This window comes from Doryrhamphus excisus, chromosome 20, assembly GCF_030265055.1.
Source record: "Doryrhamphus excisus isolate RoL2022-K1 chromosome 20, RoL_Dexc_1.0, whole genome shotgun sequence".
Classification (NCBI taxonomy): Eukaryota; Metazoa; Chordata; class Actinopteri; order Syngnathiformes; family Syngnathidae; genus Doryrhamphus; species Doryrhamphus excisus.
The window spans coordinates 14,770,047-14,792,177 of record NC_080485.1 but is presented as its reverse complement, the minus strand read 5'-3'; the positions used below and the strand labels follow the sequence as shown (position 1 = coordinate 14,792,177).

General features: G+C 39.6%; 2 protein-coding genes across 7 annotated transcripts in view; both read left to right on the top strand.

Moving 5' to 3' along the window:
- The first annotated feature begins 164 nt into the window (after nucleotides 1-164).
- LOC131107836 (autophagy-related protein 16-like) lies at nucleotides 165-5,015 on the top strand. 4 transcript variants are annotated; one of them, XR_009120349.1, is made up of 8 exons: nucleotides 165-403; nucleotides 477-540; nucleotides 616-685; nucleotides 821-894; nucleotides 967-1,218; nucleotides 1,300-1,361; nucleotides 2,362-2,502; nucleotides 4,495-4,552. XR_009120349.1 is itself a non-coding variant. In XM_058058223.1 (8 exons), exons 1-7 carry the CDS (start codon nucleotides 316-318, stop codon nucleotides 2,069-2,071), a joined length of 693 nt encoding a protein of 230 aa, XP_057914206.1. In that variant the 5' UTR covers nucleotides 165-315; the 3' UTR covers nucleotide 2,072; nucleotides 2,362-2,416. The 4 variants fall into 4 exon arrangements, 2 of the variants coding, with proteins under 2 accessions (XP_057914206.1, XP_057914208.1); XR_009120348.1 differs by lacking the exon at nucleotides 4,495-4,552 and adding an exon at nucleotides 1,989-2,199; XM_058058223.1 differs by lacking the exon at nucleotides 4,495-4,552 and adding an exon at nucleotides 1,989-2,072 and having other exon boundaries at nucleotides 2,362-2,416.
- Nucleotides 5,016-11,553: 6,538 nt separating this feature from the next.
- Nucleotides 11,554-22,131, top strand: part of LOC131107894 (C-terminal-binding protein 2-like) — a 40,147-nt gene continuing 29,569 nt past the window's right edge. For 2 of the 3 annotated variants that reach the window (XM_058058348.1, XM_058058349.1), the window contains exon 1: nucleotides 11,554-11,843. The gene's annotated coding sequence lies outside the window, so the exon portion shown is untranslated. The remainder of the gene's footprint in view (nucleotides 11,844-22,131) is intronic. The other variant, XM_058058352.1, reaches the window with a different exon arrangement.

Genomic DNA, 22,131 nt, shown 5'->3' with positions numbered 1-22,131 from the left:
CTCTCGTCACATAACTCGTGTTTTTTAGAACAAAATAAAAAAGACAAAAAGTGAACAGTGGTATTTTATTTTCTGTATCTTAAATTTTATGTCATGTTATATTATTAAAATAATGAATAATAAATATATTATTTTAGGCAGCTGTTTGGGGGAGGAGCCATGGCGCCAACATGCCTGCTCTGTGGGCAGGGCAGTCATCAGCTGATGCCAGCATTTTAACAATCAACCGTTGTATTTGACCAGTGCACGAACAAACTCTAGTTTGTGACCTTGAAAGGGATTTTTTTTTATTTTTTCGTGAACTAGTGAACTAAAATGGGGAGCTGGAAGAATCAAGTGCGTGCTCGATTGCTACTCAGAGACCAACGAGAGAAACATCCATACGAAGGAGTCTTTACCAGCTGTAAGACTCCTTATTATTTGTAGATACTATTTCAAATATTATCATTTCTTTTAAACCTCTTGCAATGTTATAGTGTCTGATTTGGAAGAAAGGTTTGAAATTCGTCAGCAATTTTTGGAAGATGACCATTCAAACAGGTTAGAAATGACTCCTTGGTAATAATAGTTTGTCCTATTTGTTTATAACTGACACATGCAATATATTCCATATAGCTCAGAAGGTGGAGTCAATGTGAGATTACTTCAACTACAGCTCAGAGAGAGTGAACGTCTTGCAGAAAAGGTGAGTTGTTCCATTTTAATAAAGTAAAAACAATATATAGATATAAATATTAGACGTTAAATGTCTGTTAGTGTGTTTCAGCAGTTGTTGCGCCCCCTTAACGGTCTCTTCCTGCATTGGTTTTTGTCTCCACAGTTGTCTCAGACCGTCTCCGATCTGACCACAGTCCTGTATTTGAAAGACGCCGAGCTCCAGCACTGGCAGTCACGGTAATTCTAGTTTGTATGCATCAATATACTTGATGTGGGGGCGATACTACAGCAGCAAAACTACCGTTCCAGTGTCTCCCGCCACCGCCAAGAGGCCCTAACTCTGGCCAAAGGGGGTAACGCCATGAAGGCGACCCTTTCGAAACAAGAGTTCACCATTGAGTGTCAAGCCAAAGAGCTGGCCGCCCTGCAAGCGGAGAAGACGGGACTAAAAGAAGCGTTATCGCAAGCTCGGCGTGATAAAGAGGAGCTGCTGCAGCGATGGATGGAGGAGAAGAAGGAAGAAGCGGCCAGGTTGAATAAATACAACGATGCGCAGGAGAGGTACACCGAGAGTCGACGCTTGAATGCGGCATTTGCTTTTTTTTAACTCATTTTTACTTCCTGTTGTGTGGCTTTCTCCAGGTGGCATCGTTTGGCCAGACACTTAAGGAAGCACCTTTGTAGCAGGGAGGGGAAAAAAGATGGTGAGCCCATCGCAAGCATCTCTTGAGCTCTCCTAATTTACCTCAGCGGATTTATCAGCAAGAGTAAATCCACTAATATAACCGCACAAAAAAAAATTCTTCAGCGTCATATCTTTTACATTCAGTTCAGTTCTACAGTCTACGGCTTTGAATGATGCGCCAAGAAGAAAAATCTACCTCATCAAAGTACCTTGTTTCACTTTAATACACACTTCATGATGTCACCGTTCATTTAAAGCGCCATCTTATTTTGTTTTTTTGTCCAATATTAGCTCATCTGTCGAATCTATCTGTTCTCCAGGTAAAGTGTAACGTCATTTGCTATATTATTGCCGACTTTTATCGAGATAACATTTAACATTTTTAACCTCTTGACCTGAAAAGAAAGCAACTTTTAACGTGTTTTAAGTCAAATTATATTTGCTATTAAAGTTCTGTACGATCTCTGTTGTACATCGCTTACGGTATTGAGTATTGTGGAAATAAAGTCAGTTATTTGCTCATGTGCGTTCTCTGTTTTGTGTAGTGTATCGGCTAATCTCGGTTAATTGTAACGATAATAATTCATGAAATCTTTAGAAAGTAGTGATAATTGGAGATAATTGTTTTGTTCCTTTTGCGTTCCAGGTCACTATTTCAGTGGCAAAAGGAGATCACATATCACACCGTCTGTTGGCAGCATGTTTCCATGGTCACCGGTGTTTTCATGAGGTGTTAACTTGGGAGTGTGTGTGCATGTGTTTGTGTTTTGAGTGAAACTTAACAAGCTTAAATGTGTGCTAAAATGGTAAAAAGTGGAAAGCGGTATTATTCGTCAAAGCCCATTGGTGGCAAATGGGTAAGACATCTCTCCACTCTAAGATTTTTTTGTTAAATAATAATTTGTTTAGACAGATTTTGTAAGTTAATATGATGTCATTTGCTAAAACTCCACAATCCAACTGTATCCAGTAGCAAGTGATTGCACTGCTTTTTAATTTTTGTGAGTTTTTTGTCTCAGTTTCCTCATCCAGATGTGCCGCGGAATGAGGGCAGGAATCGTGAGCTGTCCACAAGCACGGGGATCATGCTGACTCAAGTCAACGCGTCTTTGCCACAGGCTTTGAGCTTTGAACGCTTTCCGAAATGGAGAATAGAGCAGGTAAAAAAGAACAAAACACTTCATAATTCTATTAGCTTCTATCAGTGTGATGTCATTTCAATGGGCATTTCAATACCGATTTGATCCCACTGTAATGGAAATCAATGATTTATTTCTGTTTTATGTAAATGTTCTGATGTCTTATTGCCGTTGTCGGTGTTCTATTGATAAAATGGATTCTTGAGGCTCCCTTTTTACCTCTAGGTTCTAAAACGGTCCCTCTCATAAAAGTGAGGTACCGCAATATTTCTTGTCTTTTTCACTGTATTGAATCTATACAATAACTTAAAGTCTAATCATAGACATGCTATTTTTGTATTTTAAAATCATATTATTTTTGAAAATTGCCTGCATTTTTTGACATGAAAAAAACACAAAAATATGCAATATTTTTCTTTTTTTTTTTAAAAAAAAGTGTTTTAGTCTATTGGATCAAATCTGGTGTAAATCTAAGTACATTGTCTATACCAGAGGTAGGGAACCTATGGCTCGGGGGCCAGGTAGGGCTCTTTTGATGACTGTATCTGGCTCTCAAGCATTTACCACAATAAAAATGTATGTTTGCTAACATTTTAAAGTAAACATCACAGAAATCACTGTTAAAAATATTAAAAATCAACAACTTTCTTCACCAAAACTCGATTATTACTGGGTAATGCGTTAGTGTACCTCGGTCATTAAGATGTAAATGTAAACTTTCCTCCTTTAGTCAAATAGTCACCTAGCTAAAGCTGCAGAACTAAGCCTTCTGGCAAAGATGGCCAAAAGAATTAAATATACTGAGTACGGTGCAAAACCATGCAGCAGCAGAAGTTGCATTAATGGCAGCAAGTATTTGATTTATTATTAGACACTGCGCTGCTCACAAAAGTGTGCTGGCCACACCCCCTTGGCGTGGGGTAGTGTGCCTGGTCTACATAATTAGAGCCCATTATATCTAAAACTGTTGGTCTCACATAAAAATGCACACATTTTATTGCATTCAATGTTTAAAAAAATTTATATGGCTCTCACAGATACACGTTTTAAAATATCTGGTCTTCATTAGATTTAGATTAGATTAGATTCAACTTTATTGTTATTGCTCATGTCACTTGCAACAAAATGCAGTTAGCATCCAACCAGAAGTGCAATTTTTATAAGTACATTAGTATGGACAGATCTATGTAAATAAAACTATACAGGCTATGACTATAATACAGTGAGGATATGTACAGGGATATAAATGACTATAATATGGCTATTGTAGATTATACAGATTATAAACAGTATGGGTATGACAATATATAATAACAGTAATATATACAGTATTGCAATGGAGTGACTAGGGTATGGAAATGACTATAATATGGCTATTGTAGATTATACAGATTATAAACAGTATGGATATGACAATATATAATAGCAGTAATATGTACAGTATTGCAGTGAAGTGACTAGAGTAGAGTATGGTTATTGCAGATTATATAAATTATAAACAGTATGATCAATGAATCAACAGATAGTATATGTACAATAGTGCAATAGTATGGCTCTCTTAGCCAAAAAGGTTCCCGACCCCTGGTCTATACATTAAGATTATATATTCATTCATCTTCTACCGCTTATCCACACAAGGGTTGAGGGGGGCGCTTTAATAAAAAATTGATCATAATGACTTTGTTGCACGATGGTCGAGTGATTAGCGCGCAGATCTCACAGCTAGGAGATGGGGGTTCAATTCCACCCTCTGCCATCTCTGTGTGGAGTTTGCATGTTCTCCCCGTGCATGCGTGGGTTTTCTCCGGGTACTCCGGTTTCCTCCCACATTCCAAAAACATGCTAGTTGCTAATCGGTGACTGCAATTTGTCCATAGGTATTAATGTGAGTGTGAATGGTTGTTTGTCTATATGTGACCTGTGATTGGCTGGACACCAGTCCACGGTGCCCGAAGACAGCTGGGATAGGCTCCAGCACCAAAATGAATGAATGAATGTCTTTGTTGCTTACAGAAAACCAGGACATATCCAGTCTCAAACATTGACAACAAGCTTTCCTTCAAAGACAATGTCATTGTTTTCGATGACGTAAGTAAGAAATCATGTCTCTTTTCCACGTTTCATCTTGAAAGCACACACACTGTCGTTTCTTGGCTATCAGGGTGCTGGACGCAGAAAATGCCCCGGTGACATCAGTCTGCACAGATCTAATTTCTGCCTTTGTCACGATGGCCGCAAAGGCACCGCCGCCATAGGCAACACTGTCCACCGAGATGACTTTGTCCCAAAACCGACTGAGGACGTATCAACCGGTGCCAGGCGCTTTGCACGTGACCACAAAAAGAAGTGCGAGGAGTTGGCTCTGGCTCAGGGAGGCGGGGATTTCATGTGGTTCGGACAACACAACTGCGCTGAGCGTGTCAGCATGGAAGTGCTGGGCTTCGCCAACCTTAAAACATCTATCAGGCCATGAATTGTGGAAAATATATCTTATATAGGAACATCCAGTACAGAAATGAATGTAAAATACCTACTGCAGTTCAAAAGTGTTTGATTAAAGATGTATTTAAATATTCCAATGCAGTTCACATACTCGTCGACAGATGGCAGCAGCACCGTGTCAGATCTCCCATTGAGTTATCTAATCATTCATTCATTCATTTTCTACCGCTTTCTCCTCACGAGGGTCGCGGGGGTGCTGGAGCCTATCCCAGCTGTCTTCGGGCGAGAGGCGGGGTACACCCTGGACTGGTCGCCAGCCAATCACAGGGCACATATAGACAAACAACCATTTACACTCACATTCATACCTATGGACAATTTGGAGTAATAAGCGGCATAGAAGATGGATCGGAGCAGGAGGGGATAGAAAAGAATTAAAAAAAATTCATTCATTCATTTTCTACCACTTATTGTCACTAGCGTTGCGGGGGTGCTGGAGCCTATCCCAGCTATCTTTGCGCAAGAGGCACCCGAGTGACTGGTTGCCGAAATGTGAGGGGTGTACTCACTTTTACAGCTCTTCCACAATCACCTTGACTCATCACCTAGACAAACAACCATTCACACTCACATTCATACCTATGGACAATTTGGAGTCGCTAATTAACCTAGCATGTTTTTGGAATGTGGGAGGAAACCGGAGTACCCGGAGAAAACCCACACATGCACGGGGAGAACACGCAAACTCCACACAGAGATGCCCGAGGGTGGAATTGAACCCTGGTCTCCTAGCTGTGAGGTCTGCGCGCTAACCACTAGACCGCCGTGCCGCTAATTGGGATTATTTGCTTCATAAACTGAAAAGTGAATTTCTTTTCACTAATAAGAACATATGCGACAGACCGAGGTCTTGGTTTGGTTTCATTTAGTGGAGGAAACATGGGAGCGACAAAAGCACCGATGGGAGATGAGTAGGCCTCACCGCAGCAGCACTCTGTCCAAAAGCTGTTTTTTTTTTCTCCAGAGTGCTTTCACAGAAGCTGCCGCTACTTAAAAGTATCCACTTGAGAGAACCGAAGTCATTAGCTGATCCCCCCCATGCAGTCTTGAGCGGGGAATTGAACCGGATTACACTTGTTTGCGTATTGTTGTGTTGATTATTTCCGGTTTTAGTTGCAGCGATGCACACAATCACACTGAGGGCTGTCTACCAATACTGTATAGAGAGAGCACAGTCATTAGATGATGTGTGTGACTTGTGTTTGGTGCGTGTGCATCATTTAGAGCAAGCTACGGCCCTAGGGCCATTTCCGGCCCATTACATGGTTTCAATTTTTTTTTGTCATCAAAAGCTGCATAACATGAAAGCTGTATAGTGGGATTTGTAATGCTATTTTTTTAAGAGAGAGAGACTACACTTTGTCATGTTCATGCTATACTGGCTCTTAGGTAATAATAGGGACTATGGCAGCTCAGCTACAGAAAGACAAAGCAATGAAGCAGAGTGGATGTTTACACAGCAGGCCGCAAGTACCGGTATTGTGACAGAAATGGGACATGGACGAGGGATTTCTATATATAAAGTTTTGCAGAAAGTGATATTATATCGGGTATTGGGTAGATTTAACCTTTACTTTCATGTTTGCTGTGGTTTTGCTTGATAACAAAACGTTTGAAGAAGGTTGTCAGGGTTTTATTTTAATATTTTAAGCACTCTATCGTTCATTACCGTATACACTACCGCTCAAAAGTTTGGGATCACTTGCAAATTTCTTTGTTTACCAAAGAAAAACACATTTTCATGCATTTCACAAATATTTTTTTTTCCATTTCACAAACATTTTATCCATTTCCCAAACAATTAAAATGAATCAGATGATTTTCAAAGAAGAATCTACATTTTTGCATAGAGGCCTACTATCAACAACTGTCAGTCCTCTGCATCAATCTCCTGGTATGGCTGCTAATCCAAGTTCATCATTTTATAAGGCTAATAGATTATTTGGAAAGCCATCTAAAAACGGAAACTAAAATATCTTACCATGCTGTTAACTACTCCCTTCAGAGAGCAGCACAAACTGGGTCTAACAAGGACACAAAAACGCTGCACAACTGTGCAAGAAAACGAATATCTGAGAGTGTGTAGTTTAAGGTCGTCACCTGGCAGCTGCACTAAATAGTAGCCGTCAAACACCAGTGTCAGTATCAACAGTGAAGCGGCGACTTCAGGATGCTGGACTTCATATCAGGACTGCCAAGAAAAAGCCTCAAACTGGCCCCAAAAATGTCCAAGAAAAAATGTTTCAAGAAATGTCAAGATTTTTTTTTTTTTTTTTACATTTCAACTTTCTTTGTAAATAATCATCATAAATTTTCTTTTTGGATATTATGACTTCATTCCTACAATATTATAACTTCCACAAATTGCAACTTTATCTTGTGTTTGTTTCTTAAAATATTATGATGTTAATAAAAAAACTTTTTTCTTTAATATTTCAACTCTATGTCACTAATTTATTATCGTAAAATTATAACCTTTTCTTGATATTTTGACTTTATGTCTTGAAATATTTTAAAAATTTTCCAACTAGTTCAACTTTCTTGTGGTACATTTTCTTCTCGTAATTATCAATTTATTCCCATAACAGTTTTAAGTTATTCTCCTAAAGTTATGACTGTCAGTATCAACTGAGCGGTGACTTCAGGATGCTGGACTTCATAGCAGGACTGCCAAGAAAAATCCATATCTCAGACTGGCCCCCAAAAAATTTCCAAGTGATCCCAAACTTTTGAGCGGTAATGTACATTTTTTTAACTCAATGTGGCCCCGAAATTCTAAACAATTGCCCGTCCCCCGAGGTTGAAGGTTTAAAGGCCAGCTTATGTCAACATGTTAGCCTTGTAGAATCAAGGAGAAAAAGAGGTATAGCAAACAAGAATTCAAGCACTGGAAGCTTTGCAATTCATGAATATTAAACAAGGCCCTCCAAATCCAGGCTCTTTGGTGTCTGAATTCTTAACATTTGCTGTGATTTATGCACAGGTGCACCATTCTTTGATGTGTTGCACGGCGTAGAGCCTTTGCACCTGTTAAAGAGGAATGGGGGGGGGGAAAAAAGGTGGATTTGTCAGTTGACATAACAGCAAGGAGAAAGGATGTGCTGGGGAAAATGTTCTGACACTATGAAGCTATATGCCTTTCGGACACATTTATTGCAATAGCGTTGCCATAGAGATGCTACCCCAAGATGATATATTCCCCATGGAGCGTCCTAATTTTTTTTTTTTCCACAAACTGTATTTATTTGCTTGTGAAATTGTCTACTGTTGCACCGCCACACACAGAAGCGTGAAAATGTTGCCTGTGCTAGATTTCTGTCAATAAAAGAATACTGTAACTTTATGGTAATGTAACTTTTTAGCCAAATCTCCACCAAATTTGGTAGACATTTTTAGGGCACGGACCATAAAACATGAAAAACATAACTGCCATATCTACATTTTGTTCACTGAAATTCCATATTTTGGTTACTGCAATTCTACATCTTGTTACTGTAGTTGTGGTTATTGTTTTTGATGTACATATACCGTATTTTCCGGACTACAGTAAACCTCGGATATATCGGATTCAATTGTTCCCACTGGTTTTGTACGATATAAGCGAAATCCGTTATATGCGTATACCGGAAAATGTCCTTGGCGATCCCCCAACGTTTTTTGAAGCGGTCAACCCAGCCAGTTGTGATCTTTGGATCCTCGTGGCCAAATTCCTTTGCAAAATATTCAGCTTTCTGGCGAAGCATCTCGGAGTCAATGCGGATTTCCGGTAAACCAGTATTTTGTCGGAACCAAAGAATCAGTGCATCGTCCACATCGTCATATGAGACCTTTCTAATCCGTTTGGCATCACCCGCTTTTCGTGCAGCTTTTTCTGGATCTTCAATGTTACTCTTTATAGTGTCCTTATTTTTGAGAATGTCACTCAGTGTTCGGCCATCCGATATATGTGAGGGAAATTTAATGGAGATTTTGTCCGAAATAGGCGAAATCCGTTATAAAAAATCCGATATATGCAATGAATTTTTATTGGAAATGCATTACAGAAAAATCGGTTCTTTTTTATCTGTCCGTTGTGAGCGAATTTCCGATATATCCGAGTCCGATATATCCGAGGTTTACTGTATAAGTCACACTTTTTTCATAGGTTGGCTGTTCCTGCGACTTATACTCCAGAGCGACTTATAAATGAAAAAAGTGTTTATGATCCATAAACACTGGACACCTTTTCTGTTCATGTTTATTTTTGTGTGTAGCCGAATAAGCATTGTCTTAGCATATCTTACACCTATTCAGCCTGTTCTCTATTCTTTTATTGTTAGAACTTGCCTTCCAAGAGGACGTAATGTCTGTTTTGGTCAAGTAGTTCAAATAAATTAACCGCAAAAAATGCAACTTATACTCCAGTGCGACTTATGTATGTTTTTTTTCTACCTAAGTATGTATTTTTAGCCTTGTGGAGTGACTTATAGTCCAGAAAATACGGTATTTCCACTTATTTTGAACAGCACCTGCCACTTTTATATTTACATTGTTATTCCTTGTTTTATTTTTATCCTTTTCCTTATTCTTATTTTTACTTTCTACATAATGCACAGTGGAGTTGCACTCAAATTTCGTTGTATGCAATACAATGACAATAAAGGCGATTCTGATTCTGATTGTGATTTAAGACCGTAGACTTTTTCAGTCAAAATTTAGAAAAATGGCGATTTGATGTTAATGTTATGGAACAAAAAAAGTAAACTGGTAGACCCCAAAAAAATGTCACAGGCCCTGAGCCTGATGGTCCGATAATCATGAGACGTCATCTGCGAGAAAAGGATTTTAATAATAAACCTTAAGATCAGACAGTGCAAAATGTAAAGCAATGCAAAACTGTATCATAAGATCATATCCTATCAACCCGACAGGCTGCTTTGTGTTTTCCTCAAACGATGCATCATTGCAATAATGGTTGTGTTATTGTGTCCCCCATATAAGCAAGTGGCATGCAGCATTAGCGGATATCAGCAAATGCTGAGCTGTTCTCTTCTTGTTGTTGTGACTTAAAGTGCATTAAAAAAGTCTCGCGGATTGAGCAGCTTGCCTCTGAAGTAGCAGAATAGCGTTGCATTTTTAAAAGGTCACAGAACCTCAGATTTACGCCAGGAGGACTTTTTGCCAGGAAAAGAAATAACTGTAGAAATGCGCCGTTGTACGCCGCACTAACCCTGTCAGTGTATACATCAAGAAGCACTACTGGAACCACAAATGAAGGTGTATTACTCTAGTATCTCTTAGGGTAGTATACAGTATATTCCATAGCTGTCTATGGTATTTCCTGCTTAAAGGCACTAATAGCTACTACTCATGTAATACTATTGGATAAATATTTGCATACCGCAGTGGTACAATTTGAAATATTCAAGTGATCAAAGGTGCTGTGTGTGTTTTTGGGATGAAGATTGACGAGGAAAAGTGTGATGATAACCACAGAACTGGAAATTGAATGTATTGACATATCAAGCACATTTTTAACATTTTAAAATATGTTTTTTTTCAATTATTATTAGTTATTATTGTTTCTATATTGATATTTCTATTTCTTACCCCTAAATTTACATCAGTGCTAATGCAAATTAAGGATAAAAAATAGCCCCAAAAGTGGAACAATGTGCTTCTGGAAAAATATCACTCAAAAGAGGATCAACTTTGTGTGTGTTTTGCTTTTTCTTTGGATTTTTCATTACTAAAAAAATATAGGGTTACCATTTAAGAAATTAATTCATTCATTTTCTACTGCTTATCCTCACAAGGGTCGTGGGGAGTGCTGGAGCCTATCCCAGCTGTCTTGGGGCGAGAGGCGGGGTACACCCTGGGACTGGTGGCCAGCCAATCACAGGGCACATATAGACAAACAACCATTCACACTCACATTTATACCTATGGACAATTTGGAGTCGCCAATTAACCTAGCATGTTTTTTGGAATGTGGAAGAGATGGCCCAGGGTGGAATTGAACTCGGGTTTCTTAGCTGTGAGGTCTGCGCGCTAACCACTCGACCACCGTGCAGCCACATTTAAGAAATATGTAAGCTAAATAAGCCTACCAATATATGCTAAGAGGCAAATTGGCCACTATTTTTTTTATTAGTCGTTGTTTTCATTATCGTTGTATAATTCATACAGAGCAGTGATTCAACCTCAAAATTAATATTTCAATACAATTTTTTTTAAATTGACCTGTGTGACAGTCATGATTGAGCTTTTTGAACTGTTAAAATTGGGGCAGTGAGGAATTTGACCTATGAACTCTGCCTTGCCACATTTTTTAATGTAAAGGTGCCAATGCAAATTATGATTGTCATTTTTAATGGTTTGGAAAATGACACACCTCCTGTCCCAGGGATGCAGTAGGGAGGGCAGGAAGTAGGCGTGAAATTGCAAGAACATTCCCACTCTCCCATCTCCAAGTGCTGCAAATGTGTGTGTGTGTGTGTGTGTGTATGTGTGTGTGTGTGAGAAAGAGAGAGAGAGAGAAGTGTGCAAAAAGGCTCCGCCTCATTCACAAAGCGACAGAGGAAGGAGGAGGGAGGGAAAAAAGTGATACACACCTCTCAATCCTAGAAGGAGGGAACCAAGAAGACCAGGATATTGTTTACCCGCCGCTTAAGTCAACAACAGGACACATTCGAGGCTATACACTTCCCCTCCGTCTAAAAAAAAAAACCCAAAAACACTCACCAGCAAAGGAGATTCAGGATTAAGTTTGTTTTTTTTTTTCAACCATGATCCAAATGGGAGCTAATTTGCAACGCGTGTAGCCTGCGATGCTGCTTCCGGGATCCGACGCTTCAACTGTCACTCAGCATCCAGTGGAGGTAAAACTGAACACTAATACCAAACATGCTAATAACAATATAACAATAATAACAATCTAATAACGCTTTAAATGACTTTACACGTGTTCCCCACGCCGCCCCAGCTACTCTTTATCGTGGACGCGACTCACTCCCGAACTAATCTCACCTAAAAGCATACGAGTAGTAAAAGTTTGGCTTTTTAAGCTAACTTCCTGCAGATGACCACTGTTAGCATGAAGCTAATCACTCAATTGGTGAGCAGTTGCGCGACTCCTTGTGTTATTACCTCTTCATGTGTTCATGTATTGTTAAATTTAGGAGGCTCCTGTTGAAGAAGTGGAGCAGGAGGAGGAGGAGGGAGTCGCTATTGTTTGGAGTTGGGCACAAGGGGCGGGACGGTCGATCCAAACTGATACCATAGTAGTATCAGTAGCTGGTTGATACTAGCCTGATTATATTTATATTGTTCAGTTGTCATTCATTCATTCATTTTCTACCGTTTATCTTCACAAGGGTCGTAGGGGTGTTGGAGCCTATCCCAGCTGTCTTCGGGCGAGAGGCAGGGTACAGCCAATCACAGGGCACATATAGACAAACGACCATTCACACTCACATTCATACCTATGGACAATTTGGAGTCGCTGATTAAATTAGCATGTTTTTGGAATGTGGGAGGAAGCCGGAGTACCTGGAGAAAACCCACGCATGCACAGGGAGAAACTGAGATGCAAACTCCCGGGTCTCCTAGCTGTGAGGTCTGCGCGCTAACCACTCGACCGCCGTGCAACAAAGTCATCATGATCAATTTTTTATTAACTTTCCAAACATACTATTTACAAATAGATGAATAATTTATATTATAGCTGTTTAAATGGCAAACTAGCAGCGCTATAGAGAACATGCAAACTCCACACAGAGAAGCCCGAGTGTGGAATTGAACTCGGGTCTCCTAGCTGTGAGCCCAGCGGGTTAACCACTCGTTCAGTTCTCTTCTATGTTTATTTTCACAATGTCACAACCATTGTATGACACCTGTTTACCGATATTGATCGAGTTTGTCAATGGTAATCACCTACTATATATTTAGATTACATAAATGAGCAAAACATATACTTTACAGTCATTACAAATTGCAGATACCGATACTGATATGATCCAATATCTCCTTTTCATGCCAATATCAGACATCCTTGAATTATTTTATTTTGTTGATGTTGTGTTTCATTTGAATTGCAATAACAATCAACAAGTTCAAGACAAAAACATTACATTTCAAGTTATCAACAATACTTCCTGTATTTACTTGGTATCATATCCATACTAAAATTTGCAGTATAGCCCAACCATGTTGTTTGGACTGACAAGTTTGTCAAAGTGATAATGAACATTAACTTGGGCCTGGACCAGTAGTGGGCGATTGCTCATTGCCAATTATTATCTTATTATAATAATGCAAAATACTGCTGTAGATTCAAATTAGGTTCCCTCAACCTTCTTCTTGCTTTGTAGTTGTTTTTGCCTGTGTCTGTGTACATCTTTCTCACCACAATCGCTCCAAAAAATTGTAATGCTATTTAGTGTGTAGCTTTGTTGTGACGATTCAAGGAGTGTCATCACAGCTTTGTAACCGAAACACACTTCTAATTCATTTAAAGACGTTTTCAACGCTTTAAACATTGAAAACAGGATTTCACTGTGAGCTTTGTCGTCTCAATAGCTGTACTGTTGTGACAGGCAAAACAGTTTTCCACCTCCGAGCCGCTATGTGCTATCTTAACATTTCAAAGGCTTCAAACATTTCTGTGTGTTGAATAGATTTCGCGCACTCTACAAATGTTCAGCGCCTGTTTCTCTTGTTGGTGGTGGCTGTGAAGTTCGGTAAGGCCGGCAGCAGCAGGCAGCAGCAGGTGTTTGATTCTCCTCAGTGATGAAAGACATCAAATGCTCTGATCTTCTGTCTGTGTGGGCGCCGGCAGTCCCTGTCTGTGGATATGATCCAAAATGTGCAGGGAAAAATATTCACCCTCGCCAAGCAAAGTCGGTTCAACAGCTGTAGCTCTGCTCAACAAATGCAGCGCATAGTGAAAAAGGATTGTAGGATTTTACATGATAGATACTTTATTAATCTCCAAGAGTGGCGGGTATTGCTCTGTATTTATTAGAAAACAGACTATTATTTGTAATTTCCTCTATGAAATGGAATGCACAAAAACATTCATTCATTCATTTTCTACCTCTAATCCTCACGAGGGTTGCGGGGGTGCTGGAGCCTATCCCAGCTGTCTTCGGACGAGAGGCGGGGTACACTCTAAACTGGTCGGCAGCCAATCACAGGGCACATAAAGACAAACAACCATTCACACTCACATTCACACCTATGGACAATTTGGAGTCGCCAATTAACCTAGCATGTTTTTGGAATGTAGGAGGAAAACCCGGAGTACCCGGATAAAACACACGCATGCACGGGGAGAACATGCAAACTCCACACAGAGATGGCCGAGGGTGGGCCAGAACTCAGGTCTCCTAGCTGTGAGGTCTGCACGCTAACCACTCGACCGCCGTGCAGCCCTGCACAAAAACATTTGAACTTAATTCATAGACAGGATGTACACTTTGTTGGAGAAGTATTGTACTCGTAAATGCAAGAACAGCCTCAAGGTCGAGTTTTGGCATTCCCACATTCGGGATTAATGTTAACATTCCAGACGTAGGACATGGGAAAAATCCTATGAAAACAAAAAACATGGATGACAACCTCGATAAGAGTGTCATTTAGCATTAGTAGTATTGTCCGTCCATCCATCCATGTTCTATGCCACTTATCGTCATTAGGGTCGTGGTGGTATGCTGGAGCCTATCACAGCTGATTTCAGGGTCCACCCTGCACTGGTCACCAGCCAGTCGCAGTGCACTTATAGAAAGATGAGAGTCTAATATGTCCTTTGGTAGGCACCAGGTTTATATATAATAATCAGTCAGTATGGTTAGAAATGGCCGGTACTGAGAGGGATGTGCTTTTGAAAAAAGGCTGCGATTGAATGAGTTAAACAGCAAAAAAAAAAAAAAAGAGGGCGGGCACACCACTTTGCATTATTAACTCACTCAGACTTTATAAAGCATGGATGGGATAGGATATTCACTCTTCCTGGTTCTTCTGACAGTTGAAGTTTTGCTCAGAGCAGTTAATAACCTCCCTACTGCTCCTCCTTAATGATGAGCCATTTCCTCGCCAAAGTGCTCCTAATGACCTAACATTAGCATTAGCAGCCATGGAACTTGGAAAGGATGCTCCACCTGCAAGCAGCTCGGACATTTGCTGGAGGGAATGCAAGAGGCTTCCTGTGAGCAACGTTATGAAATTGTTATTGCTGTCGGCTAATAATAATGTCGACGTGGATGAGTGTGTCCTGCTGCAAGAGACTCAGGAGTGGAATATTTCTGAATGTTCTTTCTTAGAAACATCTGTGCTATAAGATTGTTGGTGTTTTCAAAGACAATGATGAACGGTTAGGGTTAGGTTAGGGTTAGGGAAACCTCATACACACTCAACAGGGGCCCCAGGAGCACCCAAAAATGGCATAAAATGCCAAAATTTTAGGGCGTCAATTTTTGACAAAAAACGTAAGGGGTTAGTATGTCGTTTTTTTCAGTTTTTTTCAACTTGCTTCCAATGCACTTTTGCTCAAAAAAACAGGGGAAACCTCACACACACTCAACAGGGGCCCCAGGAGCACCCAAAAATGGCATAAAATGCCAAAATTTTAGGGCGTCAATTTTTGACAAAAACGTAAGGGTTTAGTATGTCGTTTTATTCAGTTTTTTTTTCAACTTGCTTCTAATGCACTTTTTGGGTTTAAAAAAACAGGGGAAACCTCTCACACACACTCAACAGGGGCCCCAGGAACACCCAAAAATGGCATAAAATGCCAAAATTTTAGGGGGTCAATTTTTGACAAAAAATGTTAGGGTTAGGGTTTTTTTCTGTTTTTTTCAACTTGCTACTAATGCACTTTTCGGGTAAAAAAAAAAAACAGGAGAAACCTCACACACACTCAACAGGGGCCCCAGGAGCACCCAAAAACTGCATAAAATGCCAAAATTTTAGGGCGTCAATTTTTGACAAAAAACGTAAGGGGTTAGTATGTCGTTTTTTTCAGTTTTTTTCAACTTGCTTCCAATGCACTTTTGCTCAAAAAACAGGGGAAACCTCACACACACTCAACAGGGGCCCCAGGAGCACCCAAAAATGGCATAAAATGCCCAAATTTTAGGGCGTCAATTTCAACTTTTCGGGTAAAAAAAAAAAAAAAAACAGGGGAAACCTCACACACACTCAACAGGGGCCCCAGGAGCACCCAAAAATGGCATAAAATGCCCAAATTTTAGGGTGTCAATTTTTGACAAAAAACGTAAGGGGTTAGGGTTAAACGACATTAAATAACATTAAACAACATTTAATTGAACAATTTGCACTACATCATACTGATATGTTTATAATATTTTGCCCCTGTCATTTAGCTGACATGTACCTATGTTTGCATTGACCAATGGGACAGCCATGATGGAGCCATATGAACTCTGCCTGGCAACAATCTTTTTTGTTTTATTTATTTTGTATTCAATGCAGAGCAGTGATGGAAATGCAAAATGAATGTGTCTGAAAGAATGTTCCTTTTTTGTGTCATTAGTGTTTGCATTGACTAATGAGGATGATGGAACCCTCTGCACCCATTTTTTGTTTTTCTTGTGCCGTTCTTTGAAGAAAAAATCTATTTGCCCACCATCTTTAATCTTTCATGTCAAGGCGATTAAAGAAACTGCCAATCAAAACTGGCCATCCGTAAAGGCGGAATTTTTTATCATGCAGGTGTACCTAATGTTGTGACAAGTGCATATTGTGTCCAATCCCCCCCGCCTTGTTATGTGTTTTGTTCCTTTTCCTTCCTGCCCACTCTCTCCTGTCTGAGCCTCTTGAGAGAGAAGTGGCATGTGGAGGAGGAGAAAGGCTTGCATTGTGTCTGTTGCTGAGTCTCTATTTCGGTGCGGCTGACATGTACTTGTGTCAGGAGGATGCATCCTGCTGATGCCGGGGAAGCTGTAAACTGAAAGAGATGAAGCGAGGATGAATGACTCTGTTAGCCATTCTGCTGCATGAGCATCACTTCGTCCATGCTGACGGGGATAAAGTGTTTTTTTTGGCCACTTTAGAGTGGATGATACTCACATTTGGACACAATGAAGGAGATTTTAGTTCTCTTAGCAATCAAACTATTTCACTACATCTACTAATTCTTCAGAAAAGCAGCTGCTTAGCCTTTCCGACCACTTAAGACTGATTTTCTTTTCTTGATTGGCCCTCATAGTTGAGTAGGTTCTTGTAATACATTTAAATACATTCATTCATTCATTTCCTACTTCAATTGCTTATCCTCACGAGGGTCACGGGGGTGCTGGAGCCTATCCCAGCTGTCTTGGGGCGAGAGGTGGGGTACATTCTGAACTGGTGGCCAGCCAATCACAGGGCACATATAGACAAACAATGATTCACACTCACATTCATACCTATGGACAATTTGCAGTCGCTAATTAACCTAGCATGTTTTTGGAATGTGTGAGGAAGCCGGAGTACCCGGAGAAAACCCACAATTGCACAGGGAGAACATGCAAACTCCACACAGAGATGGCCGAGGTTGGGATTGACTACCCACTCTCAGATATTTGTCTTCTTGCACAGTTGTGCATCGTTTTTGTGTCCTTGTTAGACCCAGTTTGTGCTGCTCTCTGAAGGGAGTAGTTAACAGCATGGTAAGAGATTTCAGTTTTAGTTTTTAGATTTTTAGATGGCTTTTCTAATAATCTATTAGCCTTATAAAATGATGAACTTGGATTAGCAGCCATACCAGGAGATTGATGCAACTGACAGTTGTTGATAGTAGGCCTCTACTCAAAAATGTACATCCTTCTTTGAAAATCATCTGATTCATTTTAATTGTTTGGGAAATGGATACAAATGTTTGTGAAATGGAAAAAAATGTTTGTGAAATGCATTTTTCTTTGGTAAACAAAGACATTTGCAAGTGATCCCAAATTTTTGAGCGGTAGTGGTAGCGGTAGCGGACTCACGTCTTGTATTAATAACATGAATATAGTGCACATTTAGTACACTGACACAGAAAATGTACACAAGGCGAGGCAAAATTTTGACATAAACTGAAAACACACCAACCAAAGTATAAGTCTCAAGACCCCGAATATAAGACGACTCATCATTTTGTCGACTTATATTGGAGTAGGGAAGGTAGACAGACTGACAGGCGCTTCCATTTTTTATTCAAGGCGGAAATAAAATGTCCTCAGTATTCAGCTGTCATCAAAGCGTCTTTGCTTTTTAAATGCCAGGAGTTCATCCTTGCAGTCAACTACCTCCACTGCTGTCTCTCTTTTTTTTTTTTTTTTTTTTCCATAGATCTAATACTTGCCTCTTTGCTCGGCATAAACACTGGCACGCGGCCAAACAAGAAAAGCTGGCAGACGTCCATGCAAGTGTTTGACTCCTAAACTGCACTGTTACGACCGCTGTTGATTTAAATGATGTCGGGGAGTCAACATGCTACATGCTTCTCATCACTCATCATATCCAGAATGGAAAAATAAAATAGTCAATTATCTCCTCATTGTTGACACAGATGATGTTATTCCATGATGTTTTATCGCCTCAGCTATCTGCGTTTATGAATATGGATATTAGCAAGGCGTCAGTCTTTTCATCCTCATTACCATCTCTCTGTATGCTTTTGGGCTCATCAGCGTGTTTACACAAAGACTTGTTTGATTTTAAGCTGTATGAAGATCTTTGATCCCTGATCCTGAACAAAAAGGATTTGTTGTGAGTTAATGTTCCGCCGATCCCGGGAGTCTGAGCCCTCCACACTCAGTCGGTCGTCTGAATGCTCGTCTGGGGAGTCCTTGAGGTTTAATAGAATGTACTTTAAAGGAATTATATTGTGCATACAAGCGCAGTCAGGGGTGGGATAACATGGCGGGCTCTTGTTAGAACACCACCGGTTTTAAAATAAAGTGCGTTTGCTTTCCTGTGCACTGCAAGGTCCAAGTGATGATAAACATGAACTTGTGTTTTCTGCCCAAGGCGAACTATGTGAACTACTGAAACATTTCTAATAACTCCCAGAACACATTTATTTTCCTCCCTTGCTTACATTTCAACCCTGACCTTTCTTGTCCCCTTTCCACTGCAAAGACCTCCCACCTGCTTTTTCCTCTAAATTGCATTCAAGCCATCTCTGCCCTTCAATCTTTTTTTGGATATAGTTTCTGTATTCTTGCAGGAAGGTTGTTGAAAGGTGCCTGGCTGCATGTCTACGTATTTTTTATTTGGTTTACTGTATTCAATCCAAACCATTCGATAGTTAAGATGCCTAATAGATACACACAATGCATGTTTAGGTATTAACCTTGTACCACACTGTGTCATTATTTACGTTAAGGACTCCCCTTGTACACTGCACTCCACAGTTCAGGCTTGGTAGAGGTTTGCACTTTTGCTTAGTAACATGATAGTTTTGTTGCAAATAATTCTTAAATACACCCTGTAGTATTGCATAGTACAATACGTCACAAAATCAGTCGCAGTATATCGTCTCAAGCAGCAAAGAACTTATGATCATGATAATATCTTGATACGCCGATACTGCAATTGTCGATATATTCTTAATAATCGGTGATATGGGTGTGTTTATAGGGGTGAAGCAACAACAAAAATAAATGTCAGAGTTTATATTTTTCGCAGTACAAATGGCAATAGTGCAAAAACAATGACATGTTTTCGTGAAAAACATAACTGTAAGATGCAACAGTTTATTACCCACAATATTGTTATGATATTATAACAATATTATGATATTCAAGGCAGTGTACAAAGAACCCATACAAAATCTCAATAAATATTTTTGCTGAAAACCGAATCCTACACAAGCAGGGGTGTTCCAAAACCGAGGTTGAAGTACTATAGATCAAATCTAAAACGTTGGTAGCCTGCGAGCTCCACCATTACGCTCATGTCTGCAGTATTATGGGTAATAACCACCGGCTCCTTATCATTTCTTGTGCCTTGTGATTGTCAAATTCATACGTCACAAGTGAGCCTCAAGAAAGAGGAAACATGAATTCCAACGTGTATAGTAATATGTAATATTCTGAAGCAAATAAGATGTTATTTAGGCACTTAGATGAAATGTTTCATATTTGTAGTCTCACCCGCTGTCCTGCACAGTGGCTAGCGGTTAGCATGTTGACCTCACAATAAGGAGATTTGTTTTGTTTGTGGTTTGTGCATCTCTTTACTTGGATTTTGCATGTTCTCTTCACTTTTTGCTTTCTGGTTTCTGAGAAAATAGATGGAACTATGCTGGCGAAATTAGTACAGCTCATTTAAATTGTGCTGCTATGCTGCGATAGTGAAACTAAAACAGACTTACAAATTAATGTATGAGTGTTAATTAAAGTTTTACCCCCCACTAGTGAACGTATACTCATTCAACACCATTCCCCTCCGCTTTAATCGTGATCTCACGTCGGGGCTTCTAAGTGCTTTTATAATTGTTGCATATGCATCAGGTGCTCGGTTGCTAATTAGGTAAGGACAGATCATTCATTTGAACAATTTAAACTGCCACTTGTGACCTCCTGACACTCGAAAAATGAGGCAGAGTAATCAGCCCGGAGTTGTGCAGAGGGTATTCCTGGAAAATGCCTGATAAATATGCATCGTTTGGAGATTGCGATTCCTTCATTCACGTAAATGTGACTTTATTCAAATATACGTTGCAGCAGAAGCCAATTGTTGTGATATGGGTTTTCATGTTTTGTGTAGTTGCATGAAGCTTCCCATTAGTCATGCTCAGTGCTCCTTAGTGTGTTGTACTCTTTAGCTTAATCAGCTTGCTCTCAGTTGAAGGACTTGGCCCAGCTGTTCCATTTTCAAGTGTTTTTTTTTGTATTGCTATGTTGGAATCAGAGGATTTAAAATTGGAGCAAGTGTGGTAACATTTGACTGTTCATTCCACCTTTCCCATTTTTTTTGTGTGTGTGTCGAATTCACCTTTTGCTTGATTTAAACGGCATGTTCCATTTGGCGATGGGTCATTGCAACCTACGGATCACATTGGAATCTTGTCAACCAATTGGAAGCTGCAGGAGGTCAACTCCACTAAACGCTAAACTCATCACACAGCAACTTAACATCGAAAAGGTATAAACATGTACCGATACGAGTTCAAAAATGAAAACAAAAACATTTTAGTTTTTTTTGTTTGTAGCCTTAACATATGTATTCATTAAATTTTGTATATTATTATTTGTGTTTATTACAAGTAACATTGATTTTATAGTTTTTAAATTATTTTTTTCCATTTCATATTTTGACATAAAATACTGCATTGTAGTATTAAGAATGTATTATCAATCATTTTATTATCTTTCTATGATGCAGTAAGTAATTGTATTTTTGGGTGAAACGTCCTTACATTGAAATTGACAGAGACTGGTATGAAATAACCCCCCACTGTCGCTAAAGGACGACAGGAATAATGCTGGGAAAAAACTGTGTTGCCTTGGCATAGAACTTCATATGCATTCCATATGTTTACTGGGTCATCAAGTATTGCCAAATCACGCAAATGCACCAGTTTGTCGAAGCCGAACGGCACTCAGAAAGCATCAACACATCACTGCGGCGACAAGGTTAAATATTTCAGCAAAATATCGAGATATGTTTACGGTGCTTTTTATTTCATCAAATAAATACTGTTGTGTTTGCAAGGCTTTGTTATTAAATGGCGCTGGGCAGAAAACAAATTGGCAATTTACTCCAGTTGAGATTTTATAGCTGGACATTGTTTCCGAGTTCATTATGAGAAAGGAGCTGCAGAGAGAAGGAGGCCTCAATAAGCCTCAGTGAGTCTGGCTGCTGTGTGCAATAATGTCACTATTATGTATTGTGTCTGTGTTTTGTTATTTGTCCAAAATGTGCATTAGCACAAGTTAGCTGCGTGTTCAGTTAAGAGGCGAGGATTAGGTTTGAGATGAAGGGAAGTTTGTTGAAAATGTCATCAGTCTTACATGAAGTTGTATTCTCAGCAATGGAAGTATGTATTGATTTCGCTACTTGGCAGCAACCAACAGAAGGCGCACTTAACTCAAGCCAGACTAATATACTTCCTAAAGAAATACTTTGTTGTGAGACTAAGAAAGATGGCGACGATTGGACAGATGTCACCAGGATGAA

Coding starts and splice junctions, on each gene's coding strand:
- LOC131107836 (XM_058058223.1), top strand. CDS start 316: ATGGGGAGCTGGAAGAATCAAGTGCGTGCTCGATTGCTACTCAGAGAC. Junction 541..615: donor GAAGATGACCATTCAAACAG/GTTAGAAATGAC, acceptor TATTCCATATAG/CTCAGAAGGTGGAGTCAATG. Junction 895..966: donor CTCCAGCACTGGCAGTCACG/GTAATTCTAGTT, acceptor CTACCGTTCCAG/TGTCTCCCGCCACCGCCAAG.